Here is a 27,057-nt window from a genome sequence, read left to right on the forward strand (position 1 = left end):
GTATGAGAAACTCCCAGACCCATCCTACTTCTCTCTGACAGCATTTGGAGCTTCAGATTCTCCTACTGCACTTCTAAGACACCTGCAGAGAATGGCAGCATTGCTTATTATTTTACAAATGCTAAGTTAATGCTGACTAAGTGTCAGTAGCATAAAGAGTGGTAGAAGCAGTCAAAAAATTGTTACTAAGCCAGTAGCTGAAATAATACCGAAAGCAGATGTGTTTTGTACTAATGGGACTCTCAATTAAGTAACTGCTCCTTCTAGAACCTCCTATCTGCTAGAGTTTAGTTTTTTAATCCCAAGCAGCGTTAGGACTCAGGATCAAAAGTGGCAGCTTTGAGGAGGACCATATTTTGACTGAAAAGCTTAACTAGCGTAAAATGGAATCAACAACCAGTAATGTTAAACTCAAGCATTGCCAGTCCTCACTGCTAGCTAAGAGGAGCTTTATACACTAAGAGAGGTTGTTATAAAGGGAATCTGGTTGGCTGGGAGGGTTCCTGCAAGACTGGTGGGAAGAGCGAGGAGCAGGCCATCTCTAGGCTTGGCTATTAGCCATTAGGACAGGGCTGGCCAAGGCACAAGTGGAGGTGCAGGCTTATTTCTCGTAGATGTCTATAGATGTTTCAGTAACCATAAATAAGTAGAGTCTGATTTTCCTCTCAGCCTAAAGATGACATTTTCTGCTGCCTCATGTTCCTTCCCATGATACTGGACACTGCTTCAGTATTTGCTAAAAGTATTTGTAATACTGTATCTTTGATATTTTCATGCCTTTCCTTTGCACAATCTGTCCTCTTATCAGAATCTTACTGTAGGTCAGGAGACTTTTAATGTAGCTGTAATGTCCAATTCTGAACTGCAAGACAGGGTATAAAGTATTTATATAACTTTCAAGTGTTTCCCTTAAACGTGGGGGTGTTCCTAGCTATTGTAACACTTTGAACAACAATAACAATTAGAAAGTCTGTAAGAAATACGAAGCAAGCAAATATCAGGTAATTTCACTGCACATCAACACACACTGCTCCATGTTAGTTTAGCCATGCCATGTAATTAGATTTGTCTTGTCTCAAACAGAGAGCATTTATAAGCAGGGATATGGCAGGCTTATTAGCTGCTACAGCCGTGTACACAGGACATAGTCAGTGGGCCCCCAAGTCTTGGTGCTTTGTGTGTATCTCAGGCTTTTCTTTCCTAAAAATCCTGCTTACTACTTGTGTGAATTTTTGCTTTCTGTATGTTGTCTTACCTGAGAATTAGCATTACTGAGCTAATAGCTCTAATGTGCATTTTGTTCAGCTGACTGAATGTTATTTATAGGGAATCATTTCTCTAGAAATGAACATGCAGACTTTCTTCTATTAGAGCTACATAATGCACTTGAAAGTCAGAAGACAAGGACTTACATTCATAGGTAACACTCAGGCTTACCCTAAGAAATAATACTGGCTCAGTGTTTACTGTGTGCACACTTGCTGATAAAAAGTTTGATTTGTGAAGCCTTAAGCTGACAGTGGCATTTAGGCATTCTTTTCATATATAATGAGGAAACTGAGAAGAGAGGAAAGTGAAGTATCCTTAACCCTTAAAACTTTGTTCCAGAAATCAGCTTGGTTTTCCAGATTCCTAACTCTGAAACTCTGAGTCATCAAAACTTCACTTTCTTGGTATGTACGGGACAGGGTGCTCCTGGTGATGGATGCTGGTATTCTGTGACTTGTTTCAGGCCTGGAGAAGAAATTCTGCTCCTGAGAATGTTGGAACTTTGAAGAAAAAGAGTGTTCCATAGTTCAAAAGACCTAGGATTTTCCTTGTGTAAGGTTTTATATTTTCCCTTTTAGATTTCTTCAGAAGCATGAAGCTGTGCTGCCATCCTGTAGATTTGCTTGGCCTAAAATGTCATGAGGTATATAGGAACAATATCTTCAGTGCTGGGATTCTGGTTTTCAGTTCAGAGGTGGTTGTTAGGACTAACTTGATTTTGTCTAGTACTGAGAATAAAAAAGTGTAAAATTCTGACTTTGGTTTCTGAAGGATGTGAACATGTCAGCTTAGTTTCATATGAAGAGTTTGCACTGAACTAAAGTAATTCAGTTTGCCTTCAGATTGGTAGTGTAATTGCTACTTAATAATTGAAATGTCTTATTATTTACATCAAAGTATTTTATTATAATGAAATGGCTCAAAAATTGTGTATGAATCTCATATTTTCTCATTTGCAGTAGGAAATTCCAACTACTCTATCATGTTAGGGTAATTCAGTATCAGTAATGAACATAAATGACTAACTAACTACACAGAAAGGCTTCATGATCAGTGACTGTTGTAAAATAACGGAGAACCTGCTAAATACAGTTTCATGTGTTAATGCCTTATGAATTGTTATGGAAATTTTCTGAATGTAACTTTATATGGTGAAAGTTTTCTGATTGTCTTTGCACCATTGACCTCCAGTGAAATCTCAGCTTTGTTTTGAAACTTTTCAGAAGACAAAAAGATTTGAAATCCTTTCTCTTTTTTTCTTATAGATCTGCAATGGTTTAGAGCAGCCAAGGAAGCAACAGCGTTCAGACCTCAATGGACCAGCTGACAATAACAATACACCTGAGGTGAGTACCTTAGGCTATGAGGCTGTTCTGCTGCTTATCTTCCTGTGATCAGACTTCCATGAAGGAAGCAGACACTGAATTGTCATCTTTCTGCCCCTCACACACACATACTTGGGCTCCACTTCTCTTTGTGAGCTGACAACAAATACCATGTCTGCATATTCCAAAAAATCATTCAACTATGCCCATGAATTTGTTGCTGCCACATTCATTTTATGTAACTGTCCACAGCATGTACTCAAGCCTAAAATTCCCTGATGACACACAGAGTAAGGAGAACACCTCAGAAGTTATCTTTCTGGATTACTGGAAAGCAAAAGTAGCATTAAAAATAAATTGTCTTCTGCTTCCCACTGCCAGTGTTAGTCTTGGAAACCAAGGACTGCTTAATTCCCACAGGAATAATTCTATTTAAGTAACCCTAATATCAAGCATGTAATTCAGTGCTGAGGACTGATATGATTCACATCTTCCAGAGTGCCCTGTGTGTTGAGATGTGTCCTGGCTCAGTCATCTGTGGCAAAGACACAGTGATAGGCAGACCTGCTCTTGTCACGGAAGATGGGAGCAAAGAAGCAAAGAAGACATCTAAGAATGCAGAATGAGGTTAAGTTTGAGGCTAGACACAATGAAATGAAATTCAGACTTAAAAGCAGAAGTCTGTTATCTCAATAACATATAACATACTTACCCTGTAGCATTAATGAAGAAGCACATTTCTAAAGCTTTTTCCCATAATGGAGAAAGCAGCCTCTTTCCTGGAAACAGGAATGCTTGAGGAAGCTGGCAAAAGTCACGCAAATGGAAGGACTAGATCTGCTTACTGAGAATAGAGACAGCAGCATAAACCGAGCATTGTTGTGGCCCCTGCTGAGATTAAGTGTAATGCTATGTACTGTGCAATCAAGGACAGTTCTTTTTGTTCACTGACTCAGAATCTCATTTTGCAAAATATTGTTAGATATTCATAATTGGAAATTTTGGGTATCGGTAGGCAGTGTGAGCTAGTGAACAAACAATTGGATTAGGAATTGCTGATTTATACTGCTCATTTGACAGATGACTTCCCAGATGATTTTCATGTTCATCACAGCACCCTTCCTCCCCGAGATTTTTGTGTGGTGGGGTCTGCTTAAAATGCTTTGAGATTCCAGGTTAGGTTGGGTTCATTACTGAGGTGTACTGTGTTCAAATGTGCTAAATATCAGATATGTAAAAGTTACTCAGATTATATAGAGGAATTTGATTTAAAAAAACAAACAAAGTTTGGCTGTTTAAATGTAGTATCAGTTCAGTTTGTGAAAACGATTTTGTTACTGCTATACCCTTTTTATTTCTCAACAGACAAAGAAAGTGTCTTCATTCCCAAGTTTCGTTGATGGTAAGTTAAAACAGAATAAAAAGGAAGCAAATGCTTTAGTATATTTTAAAGATCACAGCTCTAAAAACCAGTCAAACCCAAGAGAATACAACTGAAAAGTTGAAGTATTTGACATTTTCATCCTCCCTTGTGGCAGTGGCAGCCTAGTAGTGATAAAAAGGAGCAGATAGAGCTGTCAGAAGGATTAAGGTAAAGATGGTGACAGCTATGAATCTAAAAGGAGGTAAAAAAGGTGGGAACAGTAGGCCCCCGTAGTGTGGGGTATAAAGGTATGAGTGTCTTGTGCAGAAAAAGGAGTCATTTAAGTGTTCACAGCAGCCCCTGACACAGGTCAGTTCAATGTGATACCTGTTACTGCACTCTAGAAGTCTCAGTTGTTAGTACAATTGGAAAGGTTCTCCAGGTCTGTTGAAAACTTGGTAATCCAGTCCTCTGCTTATGAGAGCCACACTTTCATGTGTTTCTTTACTCTCCTTTGCACTGCTATTAGGCATTTTCTGTTTGGAGAAAAAAATAAGTCAATTTATTAAGACAAGAAGGTGGACAGAGATAAAATGGGGTTATACTGAAAAAACATTATAATCCTCTGATTCACAGTCAACTAAAGAACTTTGTGTGGGGAAAATGCGTACAGAGGCAAAGGAAATGTCTACACTGTAAAGTGAAAGAAGATGGTAGGGAAGCTCTAAGGCTCTGACCTCTTATAGCTGCCATGAACACACTTTTCCTACCACTGGAAAACATACATGAATGTTAAAAATTTGATTTCAAATGTAATTCTCAACTCAGGAGAAACATACTACAATTCAGAATAATATAGGAATGTCCAACACATTTTTCTCCTATTCCCTGATGTCATCAACTTGACTAACAATTTCTGGTTGTAGTCATTTCCTTGAAGAGCTAGAAGAAATGGAAAGTTCAAAGATTGCCCCTTTTACACAGACTGACATCTGAAGGATATATTTTAACACTTGGCCCCAAATAGAGCTAAATGAAATGCTTTCCCCAAAGGTGGAAAAGACAGGAAAGCTGGCTGGTAATCTGGAATAAGCATCTACTGATTGTACAGTGAACAACTGTAAAGAGAGGCCAGCATGAACAGAACTTTAAAACAGACTAGAAATTTCACCTCTCACAGTGCTTGCAGGTCCAAGTGCACATTTTAATTTTATTGAGATAAAAAGGTTATAGCTCTTTCTTTCCTTACCTATCAGCTCACTACTCTGTTGGAAAGGAGTCAGTCTTCTTTTTTTTCCAGTTCACTTGTTTTCTTTCTGTGATGTTTTTTTCCTGTGGTTGCACAGTGTGGGAGGATAAGCAATCTGTTAGGCTTTTTCTATTGCAGGTATTTTAAGGCATTGCCTAATACAAATAAATATGACTTATACAAATAAATATGTTAGCTTATGACAGCTAACATGACTGATCTCTGAATTCAAAGTAGAACACAGGGTTTATTATTAATTTGTATGCAGAGTCCCAAAAGGAACAGGAATATGCTGCATGTAAGAGAAGATACTGCCAGCTAACACTCCCTGTTCTTTCCTGAGCTTTGATGGCAGTACCACAACCATACTCTGCTTACATTTCGTATTCAGCTGGTCAGCATGACTTCTTAACTGCAGTAGCTATACCTCTATTAATACACAGTATTTTTCACATGCCATGTGGACATAAGAACAAATCAGATAACAGGCACAAAAATACTATAGATGTGTCCTTTAGCTATTAGAATTGTTTCAGGAGTAGTACCACTATATGCTTGTAGTGGTAATTAGTTCCATGTTCAGGAGTTCTGGGTTTTTTGCTCACTGTATTTGTCATGTCATCATTAATCTGATTTCTTTGTACGGTAAAAACCATAATGGAGAAATTGGTAGATAACTCTTCTGCAGGGTGACAGATGCCCTCTGCCATCTCCTTATGGAAAGTCTGCTGCAGTGCCACGCACTGTAAGGTCTCAGTGACCTCATGGGGTATGGTGGATCTCAGTAGGAATTTGGAAGTGCTTCTGTGCTCTGAGCACAGTCCCTACATACTGTCTGGATCCTTAGTTTACATGTAATTTTAGATAAATATAAAAGTGTGTTCCTAACAGCTATGCTGAATCTGCTTTTTTATTTTATAAATGCAAAAGATAAATTAATATAAAAATGTTCAGATGTAGTCTGCTTAGCCTAGATGTGTGTTTATACTCACTGCATTAAAACATCAGCAGGCACCCAAGTAATCTGGTTGACATTGGTAAGACATTTACAATTAGACTTTTAGAAAGAGTTGCTTCATGTTTACACACCCATACTCAACACAGAATTCCAATCTTTGTTCATATCAAGCCAATCTTCAAGTTTCATCTGATACTTTCTTCTTCCATTCCTTCTCAGTGAGCCTTATACATGCTTACAATCAAGGGCATGCTTAAGTGCTCTGCTGAGCTGGGACCTCAGCCAAGTCTATGTTTTTATATTATTTAAAGCAGTCAGAGATAAGGGAAGAAAACACTCAGGTGGCCGAGTTTGACCTGGCAATTCTCAAGACCATTCCATCCTTCCAACAGATGTCTTGTTTTACCTGACTGTTGCCTTTATGATGGATAATTAATGTTGGACATGTTTTCTGCCCAACATGCCTTTTGTGTGTTTGTTTGCTTGGTTTTCTGTATTAGCTGTTCCTGTAAGCATTTTATACATATTGTTGTTTTATACATGGTACTGCAGCATTTGTTGCTGCATATAAATTATTCTGCAAAAAATCACTTTTAATGATAGAGATGATGAAACCACATCCAAGCAAATGTTAAACACCATTGCTGTCACCAAACAGCCAAGATTGGAGAAGAATTTGATGTTTCCTGTTTCTTACTGGTCTGTGAAATTAATGAGTGTTAAAGGAAACAACAGATTGTACCAAGAATTGCAATTTAACTTGTCCTCAGAATCACAAAGTGTTTAAATAAAATTAGTCTAAATTAACTGCTGAAGTAGGTTCGTTAAACTGATATAAACATAATTTCAGACTTAAAGCAACCTTGATTCAATTTAGCATGATTTACTTAGCCCAAAATGAAGGAAGGAAAACAAAATTAAAGCTGCTGTAATTTTTAATGAGCCTGTTGCTGCAGGTATCTAATTGGGGTTTGCTAACTTTACATTAAATCCACTTATTTAGCTAATTTTCCTCTTTGCTAACCTTGAACCAAGATCTCAATATGATGCAACATTAACTAACGTATTGTTGCATGCTGGAGGAAGCACAGCAATATGGGACTAAGTTTTAGGCCTGAAAAGACATAAAAATAACATCTTCAAAAGAGACACCATATAAAATACATCAGCTGTCTGCTGGGAATTGTAATGATGCAAGGCTTTAAGCAAAGAGGAACAGAGAAACAGTACATAGAGTTCTTGTAGAAGTGCCTTGTTTTCATTCAGTGAACAAGCGCTGCAAGAAGAAGAATGGGGCTTTGAGGTGTTGAAAGACGTGCCCTTCATGAAGAGTTTCAGTGACATTTTCAATTAGTAGCTTTCCAAGGGTTTCCCTGAGGGTTTTCACACTTTCAGTGGAGACTGTAATGATTTTTTTTATTCTTTCTGATTACACTGAGAACCTTAAACTCCACAGAATTCCATTCTGAGTTTTAGTGGAGAGCCAAACCATTGCTGGCTTTGTATAGGTGTGATCTAAAGCAAAATGTGTCCTCCTGTGGTGTATAATTACTTTTTTTTCAGCTTGAAAGCGTGGTGTTTGCTAGCAAAATGAACAGCTCCATTTTGTGTGAACCTGGTTAGTTAGTATCAGCTCTCTGAAGAATCCAGGACTCATATAAATATACAGATGTGTTTGTGTGTTTTGATTACTGAATTACAAAGGCTGTGGGTATTTTGCTGGGAGCTGAGATTCCCAAGTGTGAGGTCTGTATGGAAGTACAGGTGTCAGTAACATTGCTTGAAGATATCTAAAAGATGTATGTGCAAACCACTACTCCAGTAAATTTCATCACAGCATGCCACAGATTCTTCCTTTGCCATATATTAATCTTCCACATTCGATTGCTAATAAATGAATTGAAGCAATCCACTGTATAAGAAAGTTGTTTTTTAAATTAGCATTTCCCTTCAGTGTAATTTTTTCTCCTCACACATGAGATTCCTGTACTTCAAAAAAAAAAAAAAGTGTGACAAGCTTGGCAAGTTGATCCAGCTCAGGAAAAAACTGAGGATCACAAAATACCGTCAAGATTTCAGCCAGACTCTGGCGTGACTGTTCTTTACTGTTGATTCAGTCCAAAGCTCAACAGCTGAATAAGGAGGATGATAAGCATAGTCCCAGTATGAATGTTCTGTTCTCCCTAACTCTCTTTTTCATCCTTGGAAAGAATCAACTTGAAAAATATAAGCGAGGTTGTGGGATTTTCTTCTCTATAGACTTTCAAAACCTGCCTGCACACGTTCCAGTGTGGCTTCCTCACACTGATCCTGCTTTGGCAGGGGGGTGGGACTCAATGATCTCTGGAGGTCCCTTCCACCCCCTAGCATGCTGTGATTCTGTGAATCTCACCAAAGTCACTGAGTGTATGTAAAGGCATTTTGTTGGGTGAGGCTAAAACTTAAAAACCCCTGATGTCTGTACATTTCACTGTTTTCCTCTCTTCTTTAATATGTCATTTTTCATACTCTTTCCATGTGCTCCTTCCTTTTCCATAACTGCTTTCTGTGACTTCCCTGTTTTTGGAGGAAAAGGCTGTATGACCTGTTTTAGAGATGCCATCAGTTAGACTGTGAATGTTTTATTGAACTCCTGTAGTGAAACATGTTTCTCCAGCTCTCAGTTTATAGCAAGCCAGAAATTCCATTTTTCTATCTGAATTCAGGCCTGGCACATGGCAGAAAAGCATCAGGATGCCTACTCTGCTTGTTTCCTAAACCGTCTTAATTGTTTCTAAATTGTTAAGTTTCATGGACTTTTGCCAAAACAAAGTTAGACCTTTGTGCCCGTTGTTCATCAGTATCTGTGCCAGAGATAATGTCTGGGGACTGTGTGCTTCCACAAATATCTCCAAAAATGTGCAAATGTATTCAAGCAGAATTTGACTCCTGCACTGTAACAGTGCAAAGAAACAGTAAAAAAACCTATCAGCATTTTTAGAATTTGCAAATAATTCCAATGTGTAGGAAAAAAAAAAGCCACTGATTTTCCTCTAGAATTCCAAAGTCAAGCCATTAGGCAGTGTTTTAAATACTGTCTGTATTGCCTAACACCTTTTTTTGGGAAAGAATTATTGGGGAAAACATAACTTATTTTGAACTGGATTCCTTCACCTGTTTCATATTTTAAAATGTATTAACAAGGTTGTTCAAGCATTGATATCCTTTATTCATTTTCTCACATCTCTACTTTTGAAAGGCAGTTAACTGTAAATGTCTTATGCCAGTTCCAGGACCTTGTGAACCCGAAGACCTCATTGATGGAATCATCTTTGCAGCCAATTACCTGGGCTCTACACAGCTGCTCTCTGAGCGCAACCCTTCTAAAAACATAAGGATGATGCAGGCCCAAGAGGCAGTGAGCCGTGTTAAGGTAGGGAATTTTTATGATTCACAGAACACTCACTGATCCTTTGACAGCTGATCTCTAACCAGTACCAGATCTGCAGCTCCAATCTGTTCTGAAATGCACTTAGCGGAGTATCGACCTCATACTGTAAATATCATTACTTTCCAATGCTTACTATGAAAATGTATACAGTGTCTTTGAGGAACAAAATATAAACTATTGCAGAGTCTATTCAAAACTGTTCAGAAACTGTATGAAGAATTTGAGTATTGAGAACAAACTGCAGATTGCAATTAGGAAATACCCCATTGCCAAAGCACAGGATATATGTTTGGCTCTGGTTTTCCTTTTATGTCATGAATTTCTCAAACCTTACACAAACTATGAAGATTACTCTCAATATATTGAGTTATTACTTTTAGGGCAAGAAGGTTCGTTACTGTTGTGTTTGGATTTGGTGTTACTTGGTGTATTTACTCTGTGTAAATAACGTAGCACTGTCTCCTTCATACAGCTGCATAATAAAAGGCTTTATTTGGTTAATAATTCAAGTAGAAGATTTTTCTTTCACATTTTTGGTGAAACTGCTGTAAATACCTCATCTGAATAAATGCATGATTAGAAAGAGGTAGATTTAAATGCTAATTATGAAAAGTATGTGAAATATTTAATTGGTTAAACTATTTTTTAACAAAACAAGTTTGGGAAAATCATTTACTTATTGAGAGGCTGTCTTAATTGATGACTGATTTAGCATCTAGAAACAAGTGGAAGGCAAGACGGGTCTGGTTTCTTAGACTTTCCAAACCTTTGAATTTCAGTTTAGCATATTATGATGTTTCAGGTAGTAACTGTTCACTGCAATTGACTCTCTAAAAACTGTTTCACCTGCTAATAGCGATCCTAATGTCAGGTACTTGATGACTTTAGAAAGCCACAGAAGAGCGCTTGAATTACGTTTTGTTCCACAGTTACATGTTTAGTATGGATTGAAAATCTCAAGGTAAAATCATGCAGACTGTCCTTTTAAACTGCTGTATATGGAGCAGGATAAAAGTTACGAGCAGCCCTTAACAGACAACACTCTCTGGTATCAAATTTTTTTGTAATCAATCAACAATGTGCATTATGCCATTACATCCAATTATGCTTGAGAACCGCATGAGATGTAAACACATCTTTCATGCATATCCTTCTGCTGCTGCCCTCAAATTCTTAATAGTGTTGGATTCACAGTCAAAAGGTTTCCCTGACTTCCCACACTGTCTTTTCTCTTTTTTTGTGTGTACATTTGTCTGCATTCTTTTTTTTTATGCTACTCCTCAGAGGATGCAAAAGGCGGCTAAAATCAAGAAAAAAGCGGTGTGTAGACTGTTTTTCTTGAATGCTAATGTTTACTTACTTTTTTGTTGTACTTATCCTCCATGGAGTGTTGTGTCTTTCATTATGGGTTCTCATGAAGTTGTCGTTTTAGTTTCTTCTTTATTAAATAGTAGAACACTGGGTGGAGTAAAATGATGTCATTTTCTTCATTGTTCATTTGCTGGAGTGCCTGTCTGCTGCTCTTCTTATGTTGAATACCTGTAATTGATTTGGTCCAGATATACAGCCAGTGTTAACCACAAGAGATTTTATTTTATGTAATGCCTCTTTTTATTTTATTAACCAAAGTAGTAAGATGTATTTCCCATGGCTGTATCAACTTACTGCCAATATTTTAAAACAAATAAATTCAGCCAGTGGTAGCTGAAACAATTCATACAGGAGACACTTCATTTGGTTAGAAACTGTACTTCAGTTAATTAAATACAGCTGAGAAAAATATCACTAAAATGAATATTGCTCTTTGTGATGGTCCTGGATGAAAGCAATGCAAGTAATCTCTGCTGTACTGTATGCTTGCTTTGTATTTTGCCAGATAGCTCAAATAAAATTAATTTGAGCAAATTACAGGCATAGCAAAGCCTTTGTAACTACAGAAAAGAGCAGCAAATTCATCATTCTTCCTTGCACTGTTTCATCAAAGAACCAGTCTCTGACCTGGAGACCGATGCCAGCCTGCAGCTCAGTGATAGACTGTGGCCATTTTATTCTGAGGCCGCCAATATGGGTGCTGCTAAGTACACCTGCAAAACTGCACTGTGGACAAGTAGCTTGGAGGAATAAATAGGTTCCCACTGGAACTCGAATGTTAGGTGAGCTTTTGGGTGGTGCTTTATTGAGAGGCAGCAGCTGCTTTGCCACTTTCTCTCAGTTTTTCTTATGTGGGCAGAGCCAGGACTTAAGAAACCACGTGTCACTACGCTGTAATATCATTTGCTCTGTGACTATATCTTCTAATGGGATATGGAACTGTTTCCCTAGTGAGCAGTGCTCATTTGAGGTCTGAAAGTTAGCTTATGGCTTTCTGTATTAGTTCAGTGCTCATATCTTCATTTTCAAGGAAAAAAACATCTAAAAAAGCCCTAATCCCCACCACAGTACTGAGCACCAGCTTGCACTGAAGATAACAAGGGCTAAGCAGTCAATGGGTGTGTCACTTTCTCAGCTCTTCCACTTTCTCAGTTGGGGTGCCTCAAGTACTTAAGTGCATTAATGAGACAGTGAGGAAGAAACAACCATACTCGTTTTCCTCTTCTGGCTATAGAGAATTTGTACTTGAACTGTGAGTCCCGAGCTCTGAAAATTCGCTCCTACCCACATATTCAGAGTATGCCTCACTCTTCCTATGCAATAAATACATTCTTTGCATGTATTTTGAAACACCTTTGAATAGCTGTCTTTGTAGTGGTTTAACAGTGCAATTGCCTCACATCACATCATGTGCGATCAGTGATTTGTCATTCTGAAGAGGAAGTTAAAATTCTCTTGGTAACAAAGTATCTGTCTTTTAGACTTCAGAGGGAGATTCTCAGGCCTTGACTGAAGTAGATCTCTTCATCTCCACACAGAGAATCAAAGTTTTAAATGCAGACACACAGGTACGTTATGATTAAAACTTTTCAAGAATAAAGTTGAGTTAAACTGTGTTCTTACACTATTAGTGGAAAACTTCACTAAATGTGGATAAAATCACTGTTGTGAGAATATTCAGAAAGAGCAGTGTTAGAGCTGCTGTTGCTGTTACACTTGCCACCTGCCCATGTAGTAATACTGTTGCCAGTTTTGCTTGTTCGATGTACGGGAAAATGTCTGCGTGTCGCTGGGGTCTCTAATTCAGTTCAGAGAAAGATCTGGGAGCCCTTCAGAATGCATGTACACTGATTCCCTAAAACAGTTTCAGTACCCAAATTTATAGCCCAAAGGGAAGTCGTTTCTGCTTTGACTAAGCTATTCATGTCTTGACATTTTACCTCTGATTTTTCCATAAATAACATCTGAGCTGCCATGCTTTTGCTGAAGATACGTCTGGACACCATGGCAATGATCAGCCCCATCTTCTAGATGCACATATATATAGTCAAGAAGTCCTCTTCATAAGGAGGATTCTTTTAAAGGCATTTCCAATTAATATAATTTCTATGCAGATGCTAACATTTACTATAATAATCTCACCAGATCTCTTAGACTGTTATCATACTTACAGAAAGTCTTTAAATTGACATTCTTATTAGAGACTTATAAAAGTCTCTAATAGTGCCATTGTTTGCTTTTGTTTTCACTAAAAATCTCCACTGTATGCAGCTAACAGCAGGTGAGAAATGGTAAAATCTCAAGTGATACTACAGAACAAATAGTTTAGAAAGCATTTAGTTCAAATAGATGTAGCCAGACTAGAAAATGCATGGCTGCAGTGACCTTCTGCTGTTCTTTCAGTGATATGCTTCCACAAGGTTTTCTTTAATAGTAGAACAGAGCAAGGACTATAGATAAATTTAATTGCCAGGAAGATATCAAAGCAACCAAACTCTTTGCAGGCACTTTGTGAGTGGAGATGAGCAAGAGTAAGCATAGATTTGTCAAAAGTAAATCATCTCAAATCAGTTGTTTTGTGACAGAAAATATATTTGTCCATGCACAGAAGCAGCACACATCACCTATTGACTAAAGTAAGGCTTTTATCTCATACCATATTTTCTATTCAGTGTCCTTATTTCTGTTATGTTGCCATACAGATGGCAGTATACAGAGAAAGAGCAGAGTGAGACTCACAAGCATGCTTCTTTGATGTAGTACTCTTCAATATTCTCATAAACAACTTGGAAGATGGAAAGAGAAAATGGTTATTGAACTTGTATCTTGGTGTATAAGACTGGAGTTCAGAAATATGTTTAACTGCAGAAACTATAGGAGATATTTCAGCCAAGATAGATGCAGCACACAACATTTAGGATTTAAGCTTCGTTTTCAATTAGTATGTAATTTGGTTTTCCAACAATGCAAACCACAAAGCACCTACTTCTTCCTGAAACTGGAGAGCATTGCTGTCTTCTAATGTGAGGGTAATGACAGTATCACCAGGAAATGGATTCTTTTTTTCTTAACGTAAGCAGATGTCCTTAATGTGCCACTAGAACACCCAAGAGATGGAGCCAGATGAGGAGTAATATATCCCATCTAATAAGGGCAGCAGTATTTAAGGTCTGCTATCCAAAAATTATTCTGATTCTGCATTTCATTCATCCTTTTCACCATCATCATCCTTTTCACCATCATCAGTCATGATCTCACTATACTTGCTCAGCCTCTTTTTGACCTCATGGTAAATTTGCATCACCCACAGAGTCTACTGTCAAAGCTTTATGACTGCTTTTTGCATTAGCAGAAAATGGAATGCTAGTAATTATCAGTGTAAAGATAACTGCAGACAGCTATTGGCAAATGAACAGCTACAGTTCCTGTACAGCTACAGCACAGTATGGCAGGTAAGGTCTCTCTGCTGAGTAAGGATTAGTCTTAGTGGCAGTCATTCTTTCCCTTCTTTAAATAGTTCAGCATTTCAGCTGAACATTACCCTTTTTAAAAACAAGAAAGTCCTTTGAGGCCAACTGTAAACACTTTGTCAAAGGAACTGCTATCTTATTCTGACCCCCCTGAGATTTCTGGCAGCATCAAATGTAGCACACCACAAGGAATGATGTCTAGTGCGAGCTGGCTACTAGATGAAAATTGCAGTGCTGGAAATTATTATAATTACAGGCTCTCTGCCATTTGCTCTGATTATTTTTTTTGCTTTCTTTCTTTCTAACAGTGGGTTTTCCAGAGAGTTGTAGTAGACTTACTCCAGTGGCTTTTTAGCACTGCTGTTGAAATGCTTTTGCATTTTGGGTGTGGTAATATTTTTCAGTGCTAGTGAATTTTCCTGACTGGTGTAATTACCATAGGTTTCTTTCAGCTGGTGTGGCAGCTGGCAGAGCAAATCTGTTCATTCTTTCATGGCTTTACCAATTACATGAACCCTATTTCGGCAGTGTGCCAGCTGTGTTTAATCCATCTGTAGTGTTGTATAGATCACATGTGGTAGGAGCTGATTTAAAAACATAAAATGCTCAGTTAAAAATTGATGTGCAGCAGGGTTCAAAACACTGAGTAGCACCAGTAAAATGTATTGTCATGTTGGAACAGAGCCAGCTCTGGTGATTCTGTAGCCCTCAGCAACACTAGGAAATGGCACCCCTGCCAATTTTCTGTTGCTTATGCATTTAGTTCCTGAATACATTCAGCCCAAGCTGACCACCTGTTTAGTATATGTGGCAGAAGCAACCTTAGTTTGGCCACATGCCTGCTTCATGCGAGAGTGAGTCTCCCCTGTGCCACAGCTTTACAGGGCTTGCAGTCAGTGCATGAAAACAGCAGAAATACCACCACAGCCTCACCTGCCTTCTTGCTTATTCAGTAAAGACAAGCTGGGAATGAAGCAACCAGGAAAACCTGCAAAGAAAAAGAAAGATATGGAGGTCATAAATGTTCCATAAAATTGTCTGACTCATTAGGCTTTCCATTTCACACTCCCATGGGACTACATGACTTGAAAGTTTGGGAAGCTGCTCAGTCTCTCCTCTTTTCAGGTGTTCTTTGGGTGTCAAGACAGAGAAGATTCTAAGAGTTCCTTAGAAGGGATGGGAGACTCTGAGAAAGGGGACTGGACAGAAGACAGAACAGGGGGTTTTGAAAAAGCTAAATGAGAGGCTGAATTTGGAAGGACAAATATTAGATAAACAAGGCTGGAATGGATGGGACTAGAGAAGGCATGAAAGAAGGCAGAGATTGAGAGATTCATGATGGAGTAACAAGGGAGGAGAGTGAAACTGCAATAATGGTAAAGGAAAATAGAGTGGAATGGAACTTGGAGTGAAGAAAGAAAATTCAGGTCATGATTAAGTCAAAAGTAAATAAACATTTACAGTCATTTTATATTCTTTGCCTTATTCCTACCTGGGAGAGGGAGGTGGGGAATGACTGCTTTTACCCTTACAAGAGGAAAGTACAAAAAAATCTCACTGAAGTAAAGTCTGTGTGATGATGAGGACAGAGACACTCACGGGCAGGTGAGATTAAATGCATTTGTTTTCACTGCTGTGTACACTGCATGTCTGATTACAGAATACTTAGTGCAGACTACTGAAAAGCAATTATCTCTGTAGAGCTCCCAAGATCCTGCTGAGAGATGTCCCTTAAAACATTCTTCAGTACTGAGAGAAGTGCTATAAATCCTCCTGAGCCACTGCACTCCTTAGAGGCACTTCCCAAACCTTCTCTTAACCATTATCACTTTTCATCATTTAGGCATAAGCATAGACCATTTTATTGCAAGCCTGAGAAGAATTATTACAATAATTCTGTAGGTAGTGATTCTCTTTAGTAAAACAGGTGCTTCTAAGAAACAATAATTATCTTTTTCTCTGTCAAGTTAAATTGTGCTGAGATTCTTAGCTACTCTTGTCAACTTTAGGAACCATCTTTCTCTCTTAGGTCATGGAGATTTTTTTCCCAACTAATGGTAAACAAATACTTAGCTGTTTATATAAAGGATGCTGCTGCTATGCTACCTCAGGCATCTACAAAAGGCCTTTTTAGTTTAAAAAAACAAAACCAAACCATAAAACAAATTGCAAACCTGTAGTCCTTTTGTGCTTTCTTCACATTAGAAATAGCCATGTCTATATCCAAGCAGATGCAAAAAAGCAGAGACAACTTCAGCCTTAGCCAAAACCCAAAGATACTTTAGACACCAGAAAGCAATTTACTGACATAAAACTAAGAGATACCACAAAGTAAAGCAAACCAAATTGATTCAATAATAAGTGTTTGGGGTTTTTTTCAGGCAGAATTTGGTGGGTGTTTTTAGCTGTCATGCTGCAGTGTAGGGAGGATCTGCAGCAAGTTTTATCAATAAAACTGTTAGGCTTCTGGTTATTACCAACAGTCACATAGTAAAGAGCAACATACAGTCCTTGAATGTCTCCTCAAGAAGAAATGTAAATCAACAGTGCCTTAAAATACCATTTTATGGCTTCAATGGGTCCTTAAAGCTAGGAGGCTTTTTGTAAGATTCTCTAAACTGTCAAACTATCGACCACATGAGCATTGTTAACAGAAGTTACTATTTATTACCTTTGTTCCACTCCGTAACTATACACAGACTTCAGTAACAGTGACTTTTTTTCAAGGCACTTGAAGGAAGTGCAGTCAATTAGATAATGCAATTGCATAAGCATTCCTAAAACTCTGGCTTTACACCTCAATGCTTCTTACCATTACATGCCTTTCTGTGAAAAGTGGTGGCATTTTAGTTACTGTTTCTAAAAATTAAGAGAAATCAGGTTTCTTGAACAAAAAAAAGTCTAAGCCATTAGCATAAACAAGTGTATCATTCTGTTTGTATGCCAAATTCTACTGTTGCATACATTTCCAAAGCCATTATTTTACATATAGAAACCTTTTAATACAAACAAGGCTGCTAGCTGTAGAGCAGCATTCCTTCAGTTGTACTTAATGCTGAAGTCAGAAATCACAAAACTTCCTACAAGCTCATACATACTGGTGCAAAGAAACTTACACAGTGTCATCGAAGGTTCTTCCTTCTAGGACCTTGTTGCTGTTTTATGTAAGAAACAACTGACAGAAACATGAACTGGAGATAAATGACAAAACTAGCATGGGCTTTTCCCACTGCAAACAGGCACTCAGTTTCCATTTCTCCAAGACAACTCAGCAGTTAATTAAAGACACTGAATATATTACTGTGAGGGAAAAACATTTGGAAACAGTAGGCTGGGATTTCTCTGCTAAATAAAGTCATGGGTTTAAAAGGCCAAGGTAATTAAATGGATGCAGAGCTGAGGGATTTGAGGTAGAGGTTTTTCATATTTAGTACTCTTCATGTGCTCTTACATAAGAAATGTTTCTTAGGAAGAAGCTTGGACAGGCTTCCACTTAAAATCTAACAGGCAGCAAATCTTCTGAGTTGAGTTCTCTCTACACAACTAAATTGGCATCCAAATGATACTGACTGGAATGGGATTTTGACTGTCAGCCCGGAGACTAGACCAGTTCCTCTGAAGTATGTAGGTAGTCAGAAAAAAAGTATTAAAAGTTTTGCAAACAGAGAAGGTGAAATCCTGCCTTCATAGCAGACAAAGGAAGAAATTATCGCTTTGAGTACAGGAGAAAACGTTACCTTAGATATGACTGTTATTATAGGATGTGATTTTGAAGAAATTGAACATTACAGCATACAGATACAACTTCCCTAAACCTGCTCTGTCATTGTGTAATGCCCCTGCTTTGTTCAGCAAAACCAAACCAAAAGGGAGAGATGCTGTTTACACAGCAGAAGTATAGATCTTCATGGTTGCTTTACAGCAGCAGTCAGGTTTTATTTGCTCAAGCAAAACTTCCACCAAGGCAGGTTTCTTGAACAGCTGTTACACCTTTGGTTGGAGTTGGAGCACACTGACTGGGTAGGGAATGTCAGATCTGGGCCCACTGAAAACATGTCTGTAGCATTTGTCATTCTCAAGCAATAGGCCGCGGAGGAGAGAGGAGATGCAGCACTGGTAGAGAAGATGTAGCACTGCTAGAGTAACAGCAGGTGTGAAGAAGAACTTTATTGTCTTTGCTCTCTGTAGGAAACAATGATGGATCATGCACTGCGCACTATCTCCTACATCGCTGACATTGGGAACATTGTGGTTTTAATGGCCCGACGCCGCATGCCGAGGTCAGCTTCTCAAGACTGTATTGAAACAACTCCTGGTGCCCAGGAAGGAAAGAAGCAGTACAAGATGATATGCCATGTTTTTGAATCAGAAGATGTAAGTAAATGGAATGAAATTTATTTAAGCAATATATGTTATTTAGAAAAACTCTGAAGTTAGATCTAATTTCTTGTATGAATTTTTGTTAGCAGTAATCTTTTCTGATTGAAGCTACAGGTATCTGTGGAAACATTTTTTGTCCATATTCATCTTTCATTCATCAGTTCTAACGCACAGGCTGCATGTTTTTTGAGCTAAGTGATCATTTTCATTGTTTTAAAGTAATTAAGTCTGTGAAAGAGAAATGGCATTGTCTAAAGTGTAGAATGCTGGACTGGGATTGTTCTCAGACCTAGTTATCTCAGCTCTGCCACTGCTTTGGTGGGGTGACCTTTTCAAGCAACTTAATTATGTTACTCCTAAATTGTACATCACGCTGAAGATTTTCATAAGCATCCATAAAAACCTAGAGGTGAAATTCAAACGTGATAACTGGCTGCTACTAACAGTAATAGAATAGAAAATTACATCTAGACACATTTGTGAGAACACAGAACGGAGATGAAAGACTAGCTTCAGAGAAAGCAATGGCACAGGAGATCAAAAAAATCAGTAGGGGCTGGCAATCAGTTTCAACAGTGGAACAATATAAACATGTTCTTGATAACTTCTCTACTACTAAAGACCTCGTGCTATATTGATAAAATTTTTAAAAGATGTTTTAAAATACAAAGAAGCAATTAGATGTGGGTGCTTTTGTGTACCCATGAAAACACTGTGTATCTGTTAAGGAGAGATTTGAATCTGGGTTAGAAGTGAATTGTAATGAGGTCTATATAAAAATTATTACATGGTTTATTAAATATACAGAGAAAATTTTCCCAAACTTCTTTACAAGTAACACACAGAGATTCTATTATGCAGTTGGTAAAACTATTTTTGCAGAATGTATATATGTGTATATATATATATACACACACATATATATATATATACAGTCAGATTGTAGTGAAACCTTAGGAAAGGTTTTAGAAAATTTAAACTGGAGACTCTTGCAGCACAAACTGCTGCTGAAAGGTTAAACGGAAACTTTCACAAACTTTAGAAAAGAGAATTAGTTTACTCACTGGTCAGAGTCTCAATATTTGTAATTCAAAAGTATATGTAGAAGCATAAAAGAGGAAAAAATATGGTCCCAGCCACGTGGTGGCCTTCCACATGATGATGATGCGGTGGGGTGCTGCTTGGGTAGCTCCAGTTGAGCAAGCTGGCTGAGAAGATCCATGGACACGAGGCAAATCCTCCGTGGCTCACAGGTCATCAGAGTGGTCAGCCACCTGGGTGAAGCAGGATCCAGGTTTACGGTCCGGAGCAGTCCGATGGGGTGCTGTGATAGCAAAGGAGTCGGCCCTCGGGCTGGTGTGGTGGGCCGGCAGGTCCTGGTGTTGCAGCTCATTGCTAGGTTGTTACCTAGATTCGGCCAGAGTTAAACGGACTCGGGCTCAGCTCAGCTCAAGTGGACAGCTGTATCCCAGCGCAGGGCAAGCCGTTTCAGTCCCATGGCTCAGTGCGGATGACGGGTTGGGTTAGGTCAGGTCAGGTCTTCCTTTTGTGGAGGTGACAAGTTCCTAGGCACACAATTCAAACAGGTAGCAGACAAAACAAAAGCAACTGAGAGACGCCAAGGCTTTTGTCTGCTCTCCCTCTTCTTCCACCTGGGAAGAAGGACAGGGGGGAGGAGGCAAGGTGGGTTTTCAGGTATGTGTTTAGAACATGTCTTGGATATGTATTCTAGGTATAACTTGGACTTTCCACCACAGTATCTGATAGGTAGATTGTAAGAAGATTCAGATTTATAATGCATGTACCTACTGTCTAAGAAAGCAAGTTGTATTTCTAGAATAGTTTGATAGGTTTGTTTGGTAGTATTTTTAGGGAGTTATGTTGTAAGATGCAATTAACTCCTCCTTGGGTCATTGGGGGTTACTTATATTTCCTGCTGATAAAATACAGTACCTGAAAATCACAAATACACAATACTCAAAGTGGCATTCTCAGAATAAGAGAGTTCGAGTGCCACCCAGTGGAACAAGAAAGTACATTTGATGGCAGTTCCGTATGTCTTTAATTAGGTGACTTTTGCAGTGTGCTGCATGTGCAGAGTTCTTATCATTATCATCATCGTTGTGCATTGCTGGAAATTTCTTTCTAACATAGGTAACATTTCTGATGCCTGCAAATAGCAGTCACTGTACTGTTTCTTTAGTTGTACTCATTATGCAGCCCGCTGCAATAGGAAGTCATCTTTTATTGCATACTGTAGTAAAATGAATGTACAGATAAATGCTGTAAAGATCAATGAAGACACAGGGAATTTTGAAGATTGTGGCTTAAGATAAAATCATGACTCCAGCTGCATTCTTTAAAGCATCCCTGACATTGCTGGTCAAGGTGGCAGTGGGAATAGCTATTGTAGATGTGCCGTGCAGGTAAGGCTACGGCTGGTTTACTGGGAGTATGAGACAGGTATCACGGCAGCAATAGGACAGATGGGTTTGCAGAAGCAGCGTTTTCAATCCTACAAAACCAAGGTGGAGAAGCAGCAGGTGACATAACAACCAAAATTATCAGGACATACGTGTGCCTGGAAGTGTGTGCAAGCAGAAGGTATTTGTCCTCTCATCATTCTGCAAATGTGCTGTGATCAGAACCAGGATTTGTGACAGCCTTTTCTGTAAGCTCCATTCCACACTGGTACAAAGCCAGCACTCTCCAGTGTTTATTGGAACAGGTACATAAATAGCATATGGCTGCTTGCTACTGCAGTGTACTGTTGAAAGATCAGCAAAGCTTTTAAGTGGAGTTTGCAGTCTGATTTTGAATGTAATGGATTCTTCCTTTACAACTGACCTTAAAGTGACTTTTTATCCATACTAATGTAGCAACGTTGCAGGATCTTTTGTTTTGAGTTGGGTTTAAAATCCAATCTCTGTAGTTTCTTAAGATTTCAGTGGTAAAATGTATCAGTCCTTCCTCTGAGCAGTGTTTTGTTCTACATTCTAGGCACAGCTGATAGCTCAGTCAATTGGTCAGGCTTTCAGTGTGGCTTACCAAGAGTTTTTAAGGGCCAATGGAATTAATCCAGAGGATCTCAGTCAGAAAGAATACAGTGATATCATCAATACCCAGGAGATGTACAATGACGATCTCATACACTTTTCCAATTCGGAAAACTGCAAAGAGGTAAACTGCTTTTAGAATTTCCTTTCAGACTGATCCATTTTTTCAGAGGAACGTAGTCTTCTTGGAAATATCCTTTTACATTTTAAGGATGAGTTTACATCTCAAAATGTGTTGTTTCATCAATACTGTGCTACTAAAATCAGCTTCATGTTTTTAGAATGTCTTAATTTTCAGAGTCTTTCTGCTTCTGTTGATGATAAAAGTAATAAAGTACATTTACATCTGATACAGGTAAGCTCTGTGCTCTTCACAGTACACAGTGTAAGGGGGTTTTGTGTTTTACCAATGTATTGATACAGAGAGATGACAGTCCATTATAATGCATGTTTACTAGACACAAGGACTAAGATTCCAGGCCAGCAGAACTGTTACGTGAAATGGAGTTTCACACTTCTAATGCATAAAAAGGCAGGAATTTCCCTTCAGTGCCATGAATCACTGAAATGTAACTACTTACATATGGTTTTGGAACTAATTGGTTCTACCTGTGCAGCAGCCATTTTACTTTTCATACAAAAGTCACTAGCTCTGGGCATTCCAAGACAGAATGTGGCAAGCGCTGTTGCACCCAATTCTGCTGTCTTAGTGTGACAAGATTTGGCCTGTTCCAAAGGCCAGAGTTTTTATGCTGACTCTGAAAACAATCTTACTTTGAGATGAACTGCGAAATACTCAATCCCTCAGTCACAGCTTTCCTACTTACATTCATTTCTTCTAGCAGTACAGGTTCTTTTGTACATCAGGAGAGTTCTTTGGAAGAGAGTATTTTTCACCTCTACCTGCTGACAGAAGGGTCATGATTTGATGTGTAGTCATTAGGTATCAAAAAGTGTCTTCATGTGCACACAAGCATAACAAAATATTTCTCTTGCAGCAAACATGGGAAAATGCAGTTGAGCAAATCTTGGTCTCACTTGGAATCTGAGCAGGAAAATACAAATGTGTCACATTTCAAAGCAATTAGAAAGGTCATTACTTTTTGTGGCATCTTTGTTTCTAATTGGTTTGTGAATGTTTGAACAACAGAGTTGAGACATACTGCTTGGTTGTTGGTAGCTTCAGCAAAAGTCAGAAGGCCCTTGTGATTTCCCTGAATATAATATCATATAATATATAATCATATAACAGTTATATTATAGTTATATATTATATAATAATATAATAGTTCCTGCCCTTCCATATTTGAAAGAAAATAATGCCTGTGATTTTCTTCTCTACTTAAACTCTTACTCCACTTCTGTAAAAGACGCTACGATTACTGAACAGATAACATCACCATATTTGAGGAGAAGTCATCGTATACATTACATCAGCACACTGGGGATCTTGCATGAAGATATCAGGCACAAACATACCTAATAAAAATGTTAGTGATAACAACAACAATAATAACTAAGAGATCCTTATCTGAATATAAAACAGACAAATCCTGAGATCAGAAAACTGAGCAGTGGTGGCAGAAGTAGAGATCAACTCAAGCTTGAGTTCCAGGCATAGCCTTAGCTACAAAATGTTACAGCCTTCTCTAGTTGCCAGGTTCCAAGAAGGATAAACTTCTTTAGGACTCATTTGGTGTTCCATTCCACCATTTTCTATAGAGTTAACCCATGTGTTGGTTTTTCGCTTGTTTTGAGGCCCTATATGACCTTCACCAAACAAGTGGAGGATACTTCTGAAAAGGAAGAGGTGTGTTACACAGTTTTAACATTTTTGAAGTCATGTTACTACCAGAATAGCAAAGAATAGAATTCTTCTTGTAATTTGCAGGTGTTACTGCAACACAACTGAGATGCTAGTGCTCAAATTTAGATGAATCAAAGCAAAAAAACTTTGTTGTTGTTGGCTTTTGTTTACTTGTTTCTTTTGATTGCAGCTCCAGCTAGAAAAACAGAAGGGAGAAATTCTTGGGGTAGTGATCGTGGAATCTGGATGGGGATCCATTCTGCCCACTGTTATCCTGGCTAATATGATGAACGGAGGCCCTGCAGCTCGTTCAGGAAAACTAAGCATTGGAGACCAAATTATGTCCATTAATGGGACCAGTTTAGTTGGTCTACCTCTTGCAACATGCCAAGGGATCATAAAGGTACTCCAGACTTACAACTATATGTTGTAGACTGTAAGCCAGCAGAGATGTAATATTCTGAGCTTGTAGATTTCCAGCAGATAGGATTTTGTGTATCACTGCAAAGGAAAAAAAATAAAATCTGTCATTACCAAAAGCAGAATTGGAAACAGGGCTTCAGGGGTGATCATGTACAGAAGTTTAAGGCTGGAGAATTCAGATGGACTTTGTTTGCCAAAGTTTTGTTACTGGACTATAACAAACAAGGTCAGGTTGGAAAAACTTGCCTAAATAAGTTACTTGGCTATCTTCAAAGTTTAAGGCTTCCTCACAGCCTCCAAATTAAAATATGAGGATTAAAATCAACTATGCTTCTTTAGGCTCCATGCAGGTGAAATGGATGGAGGCTGGTAGACTGCAGGACAGATGAGGTGAGTATATGAATGCTCCCCAGGCACGAGGGAATCTCTGAATCTGTACTCTTTTACCACTGAGACTAAATCTAGTGTCTGTGTACATTTCCCAAGAGCAGCAGCAGAGGTTTAGTAGCTGGAATGGCAAGCAGTAGTCAGTTCTGAATTTTCTCAAAAACTTTCTGGAAGTTTCTAAGGTAATTAAAAGCAAGGTTTTGATATGTTTTGTTGGGCCAAATGGCTTGGGAAATAAGTGAAACAGAGAAATTACTGTCTAAGTTAACCAAAGATTTCTATTAACTCTAGCTGTTTCTTCTTAATTCAGCTGCTTTACACTCTTGCAATTAGGAAACTAGTAATGAGAAAGCAAAAGAAGGTCAATTTCAGAAATATATTTTGGAATATCTTACAGGGTCTCAAGAATCAGACACAAGTCAAACTGAACATTGTCAGCTGTCCTCCTGTCACTACTGTCCTCATAAAACGGCCAGACTTAAAATACCAGCTGGGCTTCAGTGTACAGAATGGAATTGTAAGTTTCTGTGTTCAGTGATTGTTGGTTTTGCCTTTTTTTTATTTTTAATCTCAACAAACACACTGAGCTGCTGAAAAAATCCTTACATGATCTCACCTTTTTGCACTGCAATCCTTTAATTAACCGAAGTCTTAGAATCATGTTTCTGAATAATACAATGTAAAATGACATTCTCAGGAGAACAACTACTGCCATTCTTGAGGGATTTTCCTACAGGATATGCAGTAAGATTTGTAGTCCAGATTGCTTGGTGCAGTATGTGGTCAGCTAATTCATTTATAACTCTGTCATTGGAGTGCCAGATCTGATCCTGTTTCTGACCTTTAAATTTGAGCACACACTTGCCAAGACTTTGGGGTTTTTTAAATGCTGTGTGTAATGTATCTCGATCATATGGTAGAGGGCAAGGGTATTTATGATCTTCTCTGATTAAACACCTCTCACTACAAGTAGCTCTATAGGTTGTGCCTCAAGTATTCCTTCTCTGCATGTTGCAGTTTCCCTCTAAAACCAGCAAAAAGCAGGAGAAAGAATGTGGCAGAAAACACTCAGTGCATCTCAGGGTCTTCCTCTAAGAGTTCTTCCTTCCCAAGCCATTTTCCTATACCTTTCCAAAGCAAACTTGCAACACAACTAGCTCAGGTAGTCACCTGGCCTTTATGGTGGCCGATACTAGCATTAGGGACTGCCTGTAGTGCAGGACCATCACCATCTCCTCTTCCCATAGTCTAGAATAAAAATCAGGCTGCTCACATAAAACCACATCACAAACACTGTGGGCTCTGGTTCCCTGTTCTGTGAAACTCATCGATTGAAGTTGCCAGATTTCTGTTTGCCACCCTTGGAAGAGTGGCAGGTAACTATAGGTTATGGTTTATGGCTCTTACTGTGCTTTAGCAAACAGATGGCTCATTAGCTTTTCAGCTCTGCTAGTCACCTCTAAGTTATTACTTGACCCAAGTGTTTCCTACCTAAGACCACATACCGTGTTGTGGTCACAGCAGAGACTGGTAAAAAGCAAACTGCTAGAAGCCTCTGAAGTGATACCTACCCTAGGGGGACATCCTTTAGAAGCATGAATAGTGTTCTGATACTTCAGAGAGGTCTGTAAAAAAAAAAACACAGAAAAATTAGCTGTGTGATATATTTTTGTCCTATTTTGTCTGTGCTTAATTCTTTTCCACCCTATGTGTAAAGTGGGTATGGTTATTGCTGGTAGTTCAGTCTTGTGTCAGCAAATCCCAAGTCTTGGTATAAAAAGGGTGAAAGGGATGAGCTCTGGTTCTACAGGTTCTCACAGAGCATGCTGAGAACAACTTAGAATGCTATATGAGGCAACGATTTATTTCCAAATTGCTATCCTTTGTAAATCTAGTATGTTCAGCAGGTGCTGTGATAAAAGGAGGAAATGTATTTTGAGAAATAATGAGCAATACTGTAGTGTTTATAAGCTCATTCTCCTAGGCCTCTCACTGGAGGTTAGGTCAAGGCTGGGGAAAACAATCAGGTGAAGGTGGATTAGAACCAGCACATCATGTCTTCACATGGACAGAGGCAGTTATGGACTCTGTGAGACTATTTTGTCTCCAGTAATCATCTCCTGTATAACTGGAGCCTTAGTTGAGTGAATTCTGTGGTTGCTTTCTTTCAGAGCATGCTCACTCCATCTACTGGGCATCTGTCATATTCACTACACTAGGTGGTCATCATTCATTCCAGTTAAAGATGGATATTTAAATGACATTGGGTATAAAATTTACCAAATTCAGCATACAAATCCTCCTCAGAGAGCAAAAAAGGAAAGCCCTGTAATGCATTTATGTGCTTCAATACAAATGTCAATGAACAAAATGGAGAGATTAATATATTTTTGTTAGGCTGCAGTATGGACAAGCTGCTGGGCCTCTATATCCTTTCTCTGACTTAACATTTGTAAATTGACTTGGCAAATTACATCTCTTGGTAGTCTGACACTGAACTTTAAAAAGTTGTTTTGTACTTACCAGCAGTTGTTACAAATCATGACAGGGTTCAGAAATGATATCCTTA

The 27,057-nt window shown here is 38.5% G+C and overlaps 1 protein-coding gene and 1 long non-coding RNA gene across 3 annotated transcripts in view; one reads left to right on the forward strand and one right to left on the reverse strand.

The window, feature by feature from the left end:
* Positions 1-27,057, forward strand: part of APBA2 (amyloid beta precursor protein binding family A member 2) — a 77,778-nt gene that overhangs the window by 44,515 nt on the left and 6,206 nt on the right. The window contains exons 3-11 of one of the 2 annotated variants that reach the window (XM_064157466.1): positions 2,535-2,615; positions 3,960-3,996; positions 9,431-9,576; positions 10,879-10,914; positions 12,447-12,533; positions 18,624-18,809; positions 21,816-21,995; positions 23,869-24,081; positions 24,886-25,005. In XM_064157466.1, coding sequence (XP_064013536.1) covers positions 2,535-2,615; positions 3,960-3,996; positions 9,431-9,576; positions 10,879-10,914; positions 12,447-12,533; positions 18,624-18,809; positions 21,816-21,995; positions 23,869-24,081; positions 24,886-25,005 — 1,086 coding nt within the window. The remainder of the gene's footprint in view (positions 1-2,534; positions 2,616-3,959; positions 3,997-9,430; positions 9,577-10,878; positions 10,915-12,446; positions 12,534-18,623; positions 18,810-21,815; positions 21,996-23,868; positions 24,082-24,885; positions 25,006-27,057) is intronic. The other variant, XM_064157467.1, reaches the window with a different exon arrangement.
* Positions 3,990-11,251, reverse strand: LOC135182897 (uncharacterized). The gene is made up of 3 exons (XR_010305338.1): positions 10,955-11,251; positions 5,207-5,289; positions 3,990-4,493 (listed from the first exon to the last, which is right to left on the reverse strand). It is a non-coding gene; the product is annotated as an uncharacterized LOC135182897 (long non-coding RNA).

This window comes from Pogoniulus pusillus, chromosome 17 (genome assembly GCF_015220805.1).
Source record: "Pogoniulus pusillus isolate bPogPus1 chromosome 17, bPogPus1.pri, whole genome shotgun sequence".
Taxonomy (NCBI): Eukaryota; Metazoa; Chordata; class Aves; order Piciformes; family Lybiidae; genus Pogoniulus; species Pogoniulus pusillus.